The sequence below is a fragment of the Myxine glutinosa genome, chromosome 1 (genome assembly GCF_964187855.1).
Source record: "Myxine glutinosa chromosome 1, kmMyxGlut1.1, whole genome shotgun sequence".
In the NCBI taxonomy this organism is placed as follows: Eukaryota; Metazoa; Chordata; class Myxini; order Myxiniformes; family Myxinidae; genus Myxine; species Myxine glutinosa.
Genome location: NC_136261.1, coordinates 256921843 through 256935899, shown reverse-complemented (window position 1 = coordinate 256935899; position 14057 = coordinate 256921843). Strand labels below are relative to the sequence as shown.

Here is a 14057-nt window from a genome sequence, read left to right as displayed (position 1 = left end):
CAATAAATACCTAGAAAGCAATCATATTGTTACGTTTGTGGGGGTAGGTAATGACATACCATAATGGAGATAGGAATGTGTAGTTTAGAATGGACCGTGTGACGAAGAAGAAGAATCTCCAAGGTAATCTATAGAGCATAAGATCGTATATGTGTCTCCATACAAGGGGTGGAGCAATGCTAATTAGTTAGGGCTCAAGGATAATCCCCAGGGTGTAATTGCCCTTGTGATTTTTCCCTACGTTTTTATTTCATCGAAAAAGGGCCGCCATCACAACAACAATTACAATAATGGCCATTAAACCGACATTGCCAACAGCACCCAGACGTAACGAACATTTGCCAATCGGCAAGTAAACCCCGCCCAGCCGAACATTCCTGAACGGCGGCTAGACTCCGCCTTGAAGGACTGTAATTCACAGGCCATGCCCCGAGCTTCATCATCGGGCATCAAGCAGGCCATGAGGCCCCGCCCTGATGGGAATGATTGGCCATGGAGATGGGGTGGTGGGCTGTTGGGATTGTGAGTCGTTGGCAAGGGGCAGCGGATGGTGAGTCCCACCCCCGCTCTCTCTCTCAAACTGGCGGCGTGGCGGATGGTTGCATTGTTGGCTCTCTCTCTGTCCTGGGCTTAGTGGCAAGCGGCCGAATTTCATCGCTCTCTGGTTCTGGGCTTGGTCGCAGGCAGCCGCATTCCTGGCTCTTGTGCGATCGTAAAGAGGACGAATCCGTCCCCCTTGGTCCTGGCATGCGTGGCGAACGGTCGCATTTTTGACTCTCCTTTGTTCTGGCGATCGGATCAGGCGGTTGCTCTCATCTTCTGTCCCTGGCCCGGACAAAACAAACAACCGGAGTGAAAACTGAGTAGTCCCTTTCAGCGCGCATCATCGCTGGGCCCCCTTCGGTGCCCGGCAATGACTTCATGCAACACCTGGGGATGTAATAGGAAATGAGCGTAGTACAACAGGAATATGGGGGCAGAGTGGACAGACAAACATCAGGGTTTAGGGATAAAATAAGGGGACATTTGAGGAAGAATGAGAGCAAGTAGAAGACAAAGGTTGAACAATCTGAACACAGCGGCAAACTCTCAATCACAGAAGAGAAAATGGAAACCTGCAAAGCGGTGGCCTTGGGAATGGGAATGATGGTGGGATATAATTGAGGGGGAGGTATTAGTGGGGGGTAGGGTAGAAAATATCGTTAGAAATGGTGGTGAACAGCTGTCTTGAAGTCCTGGAGGGGAGAATGAAATTGAAGAAACTGAGGAAGTTGGTTCTACAGGCAGGGAAAAAGAGGAATGGATGAGTGGAGATGAGCAGTGGGTCTGGATTTTGGGAGGCCTACGCACCACCCACAAGACTTCCTTCCAGGGGAATTTTCTATTTTAGCTGTATTCTTTCGACAGTGGTCACAATATAAAGTTGCATTATTTAGACAGTTGTCACGAGAAAATTGCAATACTTCATCAAATTGATATTAAAACAAGAAATAACTTCTGGCCAATCATTGGGGAGAGGGATGGAGCTTGGCTTACACATGGCATTGACACTTACCTTTGGCACTTACATTGGCACTCACAATTTTCAACCGATTTTAACAAAACTTCACCAAACGGTAGGGTTGGTCATAAGCAAGAAGCCCATTGTTTTTGGGATCAAAAGGTCAACATAGGCCAAAGATCACCAACTTTGTCAAATTTCTAAAATCCTCAATTTTCATCCGATTGACTTGAAATTGGAAGAGGATTTGCATATCTGGTCACTGAATTCAACCACCATGTATTTTTGAGGTCATCATAGGCCAACAACGTATTTTAGGGATTTCGCAAGTATCGTGCTATGCACGACATTTTTTTTTTTTTTTTTTTTTGTATACTGAATCGAGGCTCGTGAAAGAGCTAAATTGAGGGGGAGGCAAAATTTGGCAAAATTTGGCAAAAATATATTTCTTGTTTGTCTGTCTGTGTGTTACCTATGCACTCTTTCACTTCTGGACGGATTAGGACCAAATTTGGCACAGCGGTAGAAGGTTGTACTGGTCAGATTTTAGTGGGGTTAGCAGCTCCTTAAACCTCTGGGAAAAATGATGGTGTATATACTTCTTCGCTGTTGCATTTTGGATAGTGCTACGTTTGGTGGTATAGTGGATCCAAAAAAGTGCTGCAGCACATTACTAAGCTAGAGTGAGCTGACAAAGGTACTACTGCCCACGGTGGACGTACCACCTAAAGGATGAAACAGAACTTGAGCCCTGCAGGATGGATTTAATTTCCCCCATAACTGCATAACTATTATCTTCTATGGTTATTTCCCCTACCACCGGGCTCACTTATCTGGGTGGTTTATATGGCGGACCTCTGCCTCCATCGCTCCTGATTTTTTTCAATATACATTTATTTTATATAAATGAACAGTATTTTAACAACTATACCTCTCCTCCCCCCAAGCCCTCTCCCTCCCACAGATCTTCCGATGTCCCTGTTCTCTGCTGTTGTACTTGTGTGCTTCCCTCTCTCTCCTCATCTTGTCTCCCGCTCCCTTTTTTGTATGTTTTGTGTGTCCGGTTTTTTTTTTTTTTTGTGATTAATGTTAACTTTTACACGAGCCTCGATCTTGTATACCAAAAAAAACGAAGAAAACGAATATGTAAAAATGCGCGAAAAATTATGCACCTCTGCCTCTATTGCTCCCAATTTTTGTAAAGCATCTTTCTTTCATTACATATGTGTTTCATACAAATGAACAGGACAGACCGGGGATCAAATCTGGGCCTCTGGTGAACGTGTGGTGAAATTGACAGCACTGCTCGCAGTTCCTGTAGTCCAGTGGATCGGTGCAATACAGAGACGAATCGTGCACTTTTTGAGAAAAGCATCAAACTTGGTACACATATTCAGTAGGCCATAAGAAACAAAATTAGATATAGTATCATCCCAGTTGTGGCCTGTGACTGCTATGGCGGCCATTTTTCAAAATGGCCACCACATGACACTAAAATACCACATAACTCGGCAACCATGAGGCCGAGGATCTTAATTCTGGTGTCTATATATATATATATATATATATGTTTTTGGGGTCATAGAAATCAAAGAAGGCAATATCGAGTATGTGTGGTCACTTACGGTACTAAAGCGCGGCGTTACGCGCGCTGCTTGCGAGCAAGGAGGAAGCGGACAAGCGGTAACTTATAAGCGTCTTGATTTCAGGAGCTCACTGTAACACTGGCGCGCTCCGGGCTGCGCGCCCGGTGTATATCATGAGGCCACGCCTACCCCTCGGGCGTGGCCACCGACCACTTGGTGCGCGGAATGATTTCACCACGCCAGTGGGCTTTTGTGTCCGCCACACGCGCCCCCCCAGAATTCCCGCGCACCTGGAGGGCCAGTTTGCGGGGCAGACGAATGACCTGGCCGAAGCGCCCCCTGGCGATCGGCGGCGTACGGGGTGCAGGGATGCCAGGTGGGATGCCCCTGGCTGCCCCTGGGATGGGTGCAGCACCGGGGGGCGGCGTGGCGGCGGGGCTGGGCGGTGCCGGGGGTCCGCCCGCAGGGGGGCGGCCCCGACGTGGGGGTCGGGCCACTGGCGGTGGATGGTCCACGTCGAGGTGGGCCGGCTTGAGGCGGTCTACCGAAACGTGGTCAGGAGTACCGCCGATGTCCAGGGTGAAGTGCTTCGCCCCGGTCTCCAGCACGCGGAAAGGCCCGTCGTACGGGGGCCGCAGTGGTGTCCGGTGGGCATCGTGGCGGACGAAGACGTACTCCGCCGTGCGAAGCTCCGGAGCGACGTGCGTCGGTGGGTGCCCGTGGCATGCCGTTGGCACCGGGGCGAACCTCTGGGCAGTCTCTTGCAGAGCGGAGCGCTGCTGTGCCGCGGACCATGGTGCCGTGGAGTCGGGGAGGAACTCGCCCGGCACCCGCAGCGGTTGCCCGAAGACCAACTCCGCCGCGGATGCGCGCAGGTCCTCCTTGGGCACCGTCCGGAGGCCCAGCAGGACCCAGGGGAGCCTGTCGACCCAGCCGCCGTCGCGGAGGGTGGCCCGGAGCGCGGCCTTCAATGAGCGGTGAAATCGCTCACACAGGCCGTTAGCCTGGGGGTGGTAGGCCGTGGTTCGGTGCAGCCAGACCCCGAGCCCCTGCGCGACCGCCCCCCAGAGCTCTGAGGTGAACTGGGGGCCGCGGTCGGACGAGATGTCTGAGGGGGCGCCGAACCGGGCGACCCAGGTGGCGATGAAAGCCTGCGCGACATCGGCCGCCGTTGTCGACGCCAAGGGCAAGGCCTCCGGCCACCGGGTGGTGCGGTCCACCATGGTGAGGACGTAGGTGAAACCCCGCGAGGGGGGCAGAGGTCCCACCAGGTCCACGTGGACGTGGTCAAACCGGCGTTCCGGCACCGTGAACGGGGCCAACGGGGCCTGGGTGTGCCGCGGACGGCGTCAAACACCTGGCGCTGCCAGCCCGCGGGCACGATGGGGCGAGGACGCCCGAGGGAGACGTCACACAAGAGGGCTGCGCCCGCGCCGTCAAACGCCACCTCGGTGACGCGGAGGCCCATGACGGCGGTCCGCAAGGCCTGGACGTCGGGGTCAGCGGCCTGGTCCGCTGCCATCCGGGCATAGTCGATGCCGAGGTGGACTGCATGGGCGACGGCCCGGGAAAGGCAATCCGCCACCGGGTTGTCCTTCCCCGCGACGTGCTGGATGTCCGTCGTGTACTCGGACACGGCCGAGAGGTGACGCTGCTGCCGGGCCGACCACGGCTCGGTGACCTTGCCCATCGCGAAGATCAGCGGCTTGTGGTCGACAAAGGCAGTGAACGCACGGCCCTCGAGCAGATGGCGGAAGTGCCTGACCGCCAAGTGAAGCCCGAGCAACTCGCGGTCGAAGGTACTGTAACGGCGTTCGGGCGGGCGAAGCTGCCGGCTAAAGAACGCCAGCGGTTGCCAAGCTCCACGCACCCATTGCTCGTGCACCGCGCCCACCGCGTAGTCCGAGGCATCGGTGGTGAGGGCGATCGGTGCATCGGGCGCCGGGTGCGCGAGCATGGTGGCGTTAGCCAAGGCGAGCTTCGCGCCCGTGAACGCCGTGTCCATCTGCTCGGTCCAGGTAACGTCGCCTTTGCCCGGCTTACCTCGGAGAGCTTCGTGCAGGGGGCGCAGGAGCTGGGCGATACGGGGAAGGAACCGATGGTAAAAGTTCACCATGCCCAGGAACTCCTGCAGCCCTCTGATCGTGCGGGGGCGCGGAAACCCCTTCACCGCCTCCACCTTGGCCGGCAGGGGGACGGCGCCGTGCCTGGTGACACGGTGCCCCAGAAAATCGATTATGGTGGCGCCGAACTGGCACTTTGCGGGGTTCACAATCAGGCCATGCTGGCCCAGGCGTTCGAAGAGCGTGCGGAGGTGGCATAGGTGCTCTTCACGGGACGCGCTGGCGACGAGGATATCGTCCAGGTAGACGTAGACAAAATCCAAGTCACGCAGGACGCTGTCCATCAGTCGCTGGAACGCCTGAGCCGCATTCTTCAGACTGAAGGGCATGCGCAGGAACTCGAAGAGTCCGAATGGCGTGATGACCGCCGTCTTCGGGACGTCCTCTGGCCTGACGGGGACCTGATGGTCGCCGCGTATGAGGTCCACCTTCGAGAAGAAGGACATGCCCGCCAAACGGGCGGAAAAGTCCTGAATGTGGGGGACGGGGTAGCGGTCGGGAGTCGTGGCGTCATTGAGACAGTGATAGTCCCCGCACGGTTGCCATCCCCCGCCGGGCTTCGGCACGATGTGCAGCGGCGACGCCCAAGCGCTCTCTGAGTGCCGAACGATGCCGAGTCGCTCCAGGGTAGTGAACGCCGCTTTTGCCACCGCCAGCTTCGTCGGCTCGAGGCGGCGTGCCCGGGCGTGCCCGGTGGCCCGACGGTGGGGATGTGATGGGCCACCCTGTGCTTGACGGCCCCCGCCGAGAAGGTGGGCCGCGTGAGGGCCGGGAAGCCGGCGAGGAGGCGGGTGAATGCGTCCGCTGCCGGAAGCGTACGGACCAACGTGGCCGGAACCGAACCGTTCGGCAAGCCGCTTGGCAAGCCGCTCGTTGAGCTGGGCAACGCACAAGCGAGCGAGCTGAACGTCTCGGCCTGGACAAGACGTCTGCGATTGACGTCGACCAGGAGCCCATTAGCGCACAGGAAGTCCGCGCCAAGCAGTGCCATGGGCACGTCGGCGGTGACGAACGTCCATCGGAAAACCTGCCCTCCGAACCGCAGAGAGAGGCAGCGTTTTCCGTACGTACGGATGGGCGTCCCGTTCGCGGCAAGCAGTGCGGGCCCCCCACCCGCGGCGTGCTTGTCTGACGTGCCGGCGGGAACGACACTCACCTGCGCTCCCGTGTCGCACAGGTAACGGCGCCCGGAGAAGGTGTCCGTTATGAACAGCAGGCTGCTCGAACGGCCGGCGCTCATCGCCACTATTGAGCGCCGGCCCAGGCGTTTCCCGACCTGTTGAAGGAGCATGGCTGATGACACTGCCGAGCTTCGTGGCCGAACTTGGCGTGGAACCAGCACCAGGTGGTGGAGCTGGAGGAGCGCGGCTGGCTCCGCCAGGCCGGTGGAGTTGGCGGGTTTCCCCGCGGTGGCGGTTTTCGCCGCGGCGGTGGGCGGGGCGTGGCGGCGGTCACGAGGTGCATATCAGCATGCTGCGTATGCTGTATAAGCTGATGCTGTGGATCAGCAGCAGCATCAGCAGCATCAGCCACGAGGGCCGTGACGGCCACGCCGACTCTCGCCCGCGTGTCCGAAGCGGCGAAGTACTTGACCGCCTCGGCTGCCAATGCTCGGGGTTCCGTTAGCCCGGTCCCGGCCAACGCGAGGCGAACCTGCGCTGGAAGTTGGCGACGGAAAAGCGCCCGGAATAGAGAACCGGGGGCTTCGTCGCCCAACAGTGACAGCATATGGTCCATTCGGACCGACGGGCGCGTGTCACCGAGCTCGGGGAGATCCAGGAGGCGGTCGGCCCGTGCGTCGTCCGTGAGGCCGAACGTGGCTAGGAGTAGCCGCTTGAGTGCCTCGTACTTGTGGCCGTCCGGTGGGTGGCGAAGGACGGACACAACTCGAGCGGCCGTGCCGGGCCCGAGGGAGGCGACGACGTGGCAATAGCGCGTGTCATTGCCGGTGAGGCGCCGAAGCTGAAATTGGGCTTCGGCCTGGATGAACCAGACTTCGGCCTGAGCCTCCCAAAATTCGGGAAGTTTGATGAAGTTGGCCATGGCAATGGCGTCGCGTGTGGAAGGATCGCTCCGGCAGATCCAACGTCAAGGGGGTCACCAGTAAAGCGCGGCGTTACGCGCGCTGCTTGCGAGCAAGGAGGAAGCGGACAAGCGGTAACTTATAAGCGTCTTTATTTCAGGAGCTCACTGTAACACTGGCGCGCTCCGGGCTGCGCGCCCGGTGTATATCATGAGGCCACGCCTACCCCTCGGGCGTGGCCACCGCCCATTTGGTGCGCGGAATGATGTCACCATGCCAGTGGGCTTTTGTGTCCGCCACAGTACCACCTTTTAAACGTAAGTACCATTTTACAGTTTATGAAGACACATTCATGGTTTTGTTAGCACGAACGTATTGATTAATTACCAAGAAATATATGGAATCATAATACACAAAAAACCACTGTACTGACAGACTACATCTATATCTATAAAACACAGTTTGTGTGTGTGTGTGTGTGTGTGTGTGTGTGTGTGTGTGTGTGTGTGTGTGTGTGTAATGTTACCGATAGACTCCTAAACGGAGAGGCTCACGTACTTGATATTGGGCATAGACATAGCCATTGAGCCTGGGACGAACATGGCCGAGACCATATTTGACGAGATCCATATTTTTATTCATATTTACCTCAGCGCTGAGATTAGCGAAATACCCGCTAATCTCAGCCGGTTCCAGAGCAGCTCGCTGATTCGCTCAGAGCGATCACGTGATGTTTCATTCCCCCCGCCAGACTGATTCGCTCAGAGCGATCACGTGATGTTCCATCCCGTCACACGTCACACGTTTTTTCACCTTTTATGCGATCGTGTTTTGTATCGATTTTGTGCGATATGAATTAAATTTCTTTGAAACAGCTGTGAAACGTCTTTCCACAACCTTTCCGTAACCGATTGGAGCAGTTTATTGCCGCACAAAACGAGATCCGCGAAGCGAGTTGGTCGAGTCGTGCTGACCAAGATGGCGACACGGCGGCTTCACTTTTCACGGAGTATGAGCATTCTATATATTTTCAATTCAGTGCGCCCGTGATTTGTGGCATAGACATGACCATTGGGCCTTCACGGTGTAATTTGTGCGAGGCTTTTGTCCGAGTGAGCTTGAGTCGAGAGGGCGAATGTACAGGTTGGGAATGTACGGGTCTCCCTTCCCCCGCCGGCAACGCCGGTACTGGAGGACGTCACAGGATCGGTGAGTCTCCAAAATCCGCTTCGTGCTGTTGCGAATATGCAGGACTATGTCCGATTGTTGTGCTGCTCTCCGACCATGAGAACTGCAACGTCATTGTTGACTGGCCATCCCCTTACCCCCTCCCTTCCCCCTCCACCCTACCCCTCCCCTTCTCCTCCCCCCTCCCCTTCTCCCCTCCCCCTCCATTTTCCCTCTCCCCCTCCATTTTCCCCCTCCCCCTCCCTTTTCCCCCTCCCCCTCCATTTTCCCCCTCCCCCTCCCTTTTCCCCCTCCCCCTCCCTTTTCCCCTCCCCCTCCCCCTTCCCCCTCCCCCTCCCCTTTCCCCCTCCCCTCCCCCTCCCTTTTCCCCCTCCCCCTCCCCCTCCCTTCCCCCTCCCCTCTCCCTCCCTCCCCCCTCCCCTTCCCCCCCTCTCCCTCCCCCCTCCCCCCTCCCTTCCCCTCCCCCTCCCTTCCCCCTCCACCCTACCCCCTCCCCTTCTCCCCTCCCCCTCCCTTTTCCCCCACCCTTCTCCCCTCCCCCCCCTCTTCTCCCCTCCCCCCCCGTTCCCCTCCCCTCCGCCCTCCCCTCCCCTCCCCCGCCTGGCAATGCCGGGTACTTCTGCCGGGTCCCCCCTCCCCCTCCCCCCTCCCATCCCTCACCCTCCCATCCCTCACCCTCCCCATCCCCCCCTCTTCTCTCCCCTCCCCCCTTCCCCTCCCCCCTCCGGCCCCTCCCCCCTCCCCTCCTCCCCTCCCACCCCCTCCCATGCCTCACCCTCCCCATCCCCCCCTCTTCTCCCCTCTCCCCCTCCCACTCTTCTCCCCTCCCCCCCGTTCCCCTCCTCTCCCCTCCCCCGCCCGGCAATGCTGGGTACTTCTGCTAGTATTTCATAATATGTTTACTAGTATAATACTCGTATTATCTTTGCTTTTCTAATAAGTGGGGTAACTTCAGCAATTTTCATCTCAACAGGAAATTTAACAGATTGCATTTAAACTTGATATCTCAGCTGCAATTGGTTCTGAGAGGTCCATTGCACTTCCAATGTTTCATGCCCTTACTGGGTGCGATATGACCTCTTGCTTTGCTGGCAGAGGAAAGAAGACTGCTTGGGATACATGGAGCATGTGCCCTGAGGTTCCAATGGAGTTAATGAAGCTGATGGAACAACCACAAATGTCAGATGTTGATGCTGCTATGGGGTATGGATGTTCTGGAGATATTCGTCGTACTTCTTTATGACCGAACAAGTTCCAAACACCATGTTGATGAGCTCAGGATCGACGATTCACATGGAAAGGCAGAGACGTGAGCAACATTCCACCGACCAAGGGTGCTCTACTTCAGCACACTAGACGAGCAGTATACCAGGCCGGTCACATCTGGAGTCAGGTGCTTGAAGCAAAGGCTACGCCTCCACAACCGGATGGATGGGGATGGACTCGTAGTAGTGATGGAAACTGGGATGTTCTTTGGAGCAGTCTTCCTGAAGCCAGCAGAGTTTGCAGAGAACTTATTCGATGCGGTTGTAACAAACTGCGAATGCACAAAAGCAGCTCTGCCGTGTACAGCTTTGTGCGAATGTGGGGGCTCTTGCCATGATTAGTTCATGTGATATCTGGCATTTCACATTTGATGGTAACCCTAACTGACTCATGGCACATTGGTATCAACAACAATATGTAACTCGGCTTCGTATTAGTTTTGAGTGTTATTTTTTTTATAGCACAATAAGTTTAATTTACGGTACAGGTATCTTATATTTCATCAATACAAAATAAAGCAATACAAAGACCGCCAAATGTTGTGTCTCTGTAAACTGGAAAAGGGCACTTATGTTCCAAAAGCGGTACAAGACGTGATCACACAAACTCATTATTGCCTTCTTTGAATTATATGACCCCAAAAACCTATATATAGGCACCAGAATTAAGATTCTAGGCCTCTTGGTTGTTGAGTTATATGGTATTTTAGTATTAGACGGCGGGCATTTTGAAAAATGGCCGCCACAGCCGTCATAGGCCAAAACTGGGATGGCACAATATCTATTTTTTCTTGTAATGTGAAATGTACGTTGTTGCTCTGAAGCTACCCTTTAATGCATCTTGATATTCCATTCACCTTGCTTCCTGACATGGAGATAACTGCTTAAGTTTCCTATAATTATATGACTAAATCCTTTTTCATTATGTACCTGATGAGACATTCCTATTGCTTGATCATTGAATAAATCAAACGTCTATTACAGTTGTTGCTTTGAAAAATCACAATGTGAATCAAACACAGTTCAAAAATGAATTTCATATTTTTAATAAAGTAAGAACAAAAGGAAAGCTAAAAATATATACATATATGCAGAAGTAATAAAACCTGCTGTTTCTCCAGAAGTTTTATGAAGCCACACCTTTAGCCATACTAAACAAATCTACAGCAGTGCACACAAAAAGTGAAAATATTTTACCACAAAGCCTGAAAAATGTAATTTCCACCTACTCCTTCACACTTCCTCCCCATTAAAATGATTACACACAGCAATAACAGCATAAGCATAACATTCATGAAAAAGATTGCATGTAACCGTCTTAGCATGCAAGTGCCTTTTGCAGTAAGTCCCGGACAGAACAGTGGTATTCATGACAATGCGCAGGTAGAAAAGCTTGTGATTAAGTCGACCTGAAGCAATACATTCTATAAAGTTTTATCAGCAATATAAAGATGGAAGTCATGCGTCGCTGTAGAAATGGAAGACATCAAATGTGTAATGTGCATGAACCATCCAGTAAATTTGAAAAATTGACATGAAGTGTTTTTGAAACTTTCTGCATTATCTCAACTGCTAAATGGAAGTCATGTGGGCACATGTTTTCAGTTTAGACAAATCACATGCTTGAGTTTAGAATCATGTAAAGATGGCAATTTCATATGTACAACCACCTCGCATGAAGGGAGCATTATTGATACATCAACACAAGGAATTACCTTGAATGAAGGTCCTACTTGTCGTTTTTATTCATTTCCATTGTAGGAAATGATGAGTTTGGATCTGACTCAAGACTTTTCTGTGAATCGGATGTTGATGTGTGCTGTACCTCAGGAAATTCCATCTCCAAGTCTGGCGTCGCATACTGGAACGATGCACTTTCTGTTGAAATCTCAAGCTCGCCGTCTCCTAAGTCTTTTGATGCTTTCTTTTTCGATGTTCCGAAATGTAATCCTGGAAATTTAAATTTTGATTTTCCTTTCGGAGGACTGATACTTGCTTCACCTTCTAGACTTTTTGACGTTGATTCAACACTACCAGAGTAGATGTTTGTCTGGACTGGCTCATTTTCGATGCTTCTTGGAGATTTATGACCTCCGATTGGGTATGAACCCGTTGCTGAAAAGACCCGATCTGAACTTGTGCTCTCCATTTCCACATGAGCTAGCATTGTATCAGAAATCTCTCCTTTTAATAGTTTCATGCTCCTTATCAGTTCATCATCTTGCAAATCAAGATCCCCACTGCAAGATTCTTTTTTAGAGATATCAATCTGCATTTGCACACTATCCTTCAAACTTTTCATTCTCATTTCAAGCTCACTTAGTGGAACATTTGATTCAGAAGATGTTTTGCACTGGCTGATATCTGTTGTTAGTGAATTGTCTTTTTGTTGAACATCCAATATGGGGCTTTTGATGTTGATGTCTGCTGAGCATGTTTCCTCTGTCTTTGGTGTGGACAAGCCGAACGAAGGCACTGTAATTTTGGCGACACTTGGTGATTCACTATGCAAACTAACACCTCCTTTTGGTGCTGTGAATCCAACTTTTGGAAATTTAAATCTTTTCTTTTGTTCATTAACTCCTTGGTCTGTTATTTGTGACAAATTTAAATCTGCATCTACACTGGTGGAACCTTGTACATATTCCTTAAAGTATATACCTGCATGTTTTCCTTCAAGACTATGAGTAGATCTTGACGTCTTTTTACCAGAATTCCCAAAACCAGGAAATCGAACTTTTGAACCTTTCAATTTGGTATCAAGTCCTTCCACATGAATGACTGGAGGTTCAACATCACTATCAGCATTTCCTTCGAAGCTTCCTGCACCGATATGAACAGCTGGTACTTTGACATCCATGGAAGTATCCAAATTGGCTGTGCCTTCTGGTGATGCAACTTCATGCTTTTCGTCTGGGAAAGACACTGCAAGACCTGCATTGGGAATGTTAAGATTCACATCAGCTTTTGGTCGTTTTTCTTTGGATTTAGAGAAACCAAATTTAGGAATGCTAATCTTTGGAATCTTACCTTTACCTTTTTGACCCTGAAGTTCAACGTTTGGTCCTTGTACATCAAGCGATGGACTTTCAAAATGATATTTTGCATCAGTAATTTCAGTGCCATAGTCTCCTCTGACTTTTGGAATATCAGCGTCAATATTTATATCAGTTGCAGAAATCTTTGGTATTGTGATATTCAATGTGGGCATCTGGGATGTTGGGTTCTCAATACCTCCTTTCATTACTTTGATATCCGTCAGAACACCAGGGCCCTCAATGCCACCTTTTAATTCTGGCATCTTCATCTTGCTTTCTGGGTATTCAACATCAGTATCAGCTTTTGGTTGCTTGATGTGCAGTTCTGGACTTTCCATTGAACCTACGCTGTGTTCAGCAACATCAACATCTCCCTTGAATTTATCAAAATTGGGTGCAGAAATTCTGGGTCCTTTGATGTCCAATGTAGGGATTTGTATTTCTGGGCCCTTGATGCTTTCTTTTTGACCATCTAAGACAATGTTACCATCAGGACCATCAATGTCACCTTTTATCTCTGGCCCTTGTATGTTTACTTCTGCTTTTGGAAGGCTTGTGTCAACATCAAAATCAAGACTTTGATGCTTGGCTCCATGAAGCTTCAACTTTGGCATATTGAGGTGAGGCAGACCAAATTTTGTTTCATTTGCCTGAGACTCAAGATCTGAAACTTCCACATTAAGTTCAGCCTCTGGTGAACCACATTTGCCAATTTTTTCTTTTGCTTTAGAGAATCCAATTTTTGGGATGTTAAACTTTGGAAACTTATTTTTTCCCTTAGAAAGATTTAAATCATCAACATGTGCAGAAGCGTTAACATCAGCATCTGAACCAATAATTTGTAAGGAAAACGTATCAAAGGAATAATGGTGTTTGGATCGTGCCTCAACATCAAAATCATGGCCTTCTATGTCTCCTTTGAATTTAAGACCTTTTAAGGAAAGATCTGCATCGGGTGACATTACATGTATTTCTCCTTTTGGCGCATCCACTTTGCCCTTTACCTTTGGTAATGAAGCATCAACATCTGGGCTTTCAATACTTAAATCAATGTCAGCATCTGTTGTTTCTCCCTTTGGCCAGGACAGTCCAAATTTTGGCAAGTGGATATCTGGAAACTTCATCTTGCCTTCTGGTCCTTCAACATCAATATCAGCATCAACCTTTAGTCCCTTGATTCCAATGGCTGGACCCTCAATGGAACCTTCAATATCTGGAGCACTACCTTTTACCTTTGGTAAAATGACATCAAAATCAATGTCAGGTGCACTGAACTTTGGTGCATTGATATCCAGTGTGGGCAGGTGGAATGTGGGGGTCTTAATACCTGCTT

At 51.4% G+C, this 14057-nt stretch overlaps 1 protein-coding gene across 2 annotated transcripts in view; it reads right to left on the bottom strand.

Annotated features, from left to right (window-relative positions):
• Positions 1–10716: 10716 nt before the first annotated feature.
• Positions 10717–14057, bottom strand: part of LOC137439020 (neuroblast differentiation-associated protein AHNAK) — a 138283-nt gene continuing 134942 nt past the window's right edge. For both annotated transcript variants that reach the window (XM_078786190.1, XM_078786195.1), the window contains one exon: positions 10717–14057. This exon is cut by the window's right edge. In XM_078786190.1, coding sequence (XP_078642316.1) covers positions 11416–14057 — 2642 coding nt within the window. In that variant the 3' untranslated portion in view covers positions 10717–11415.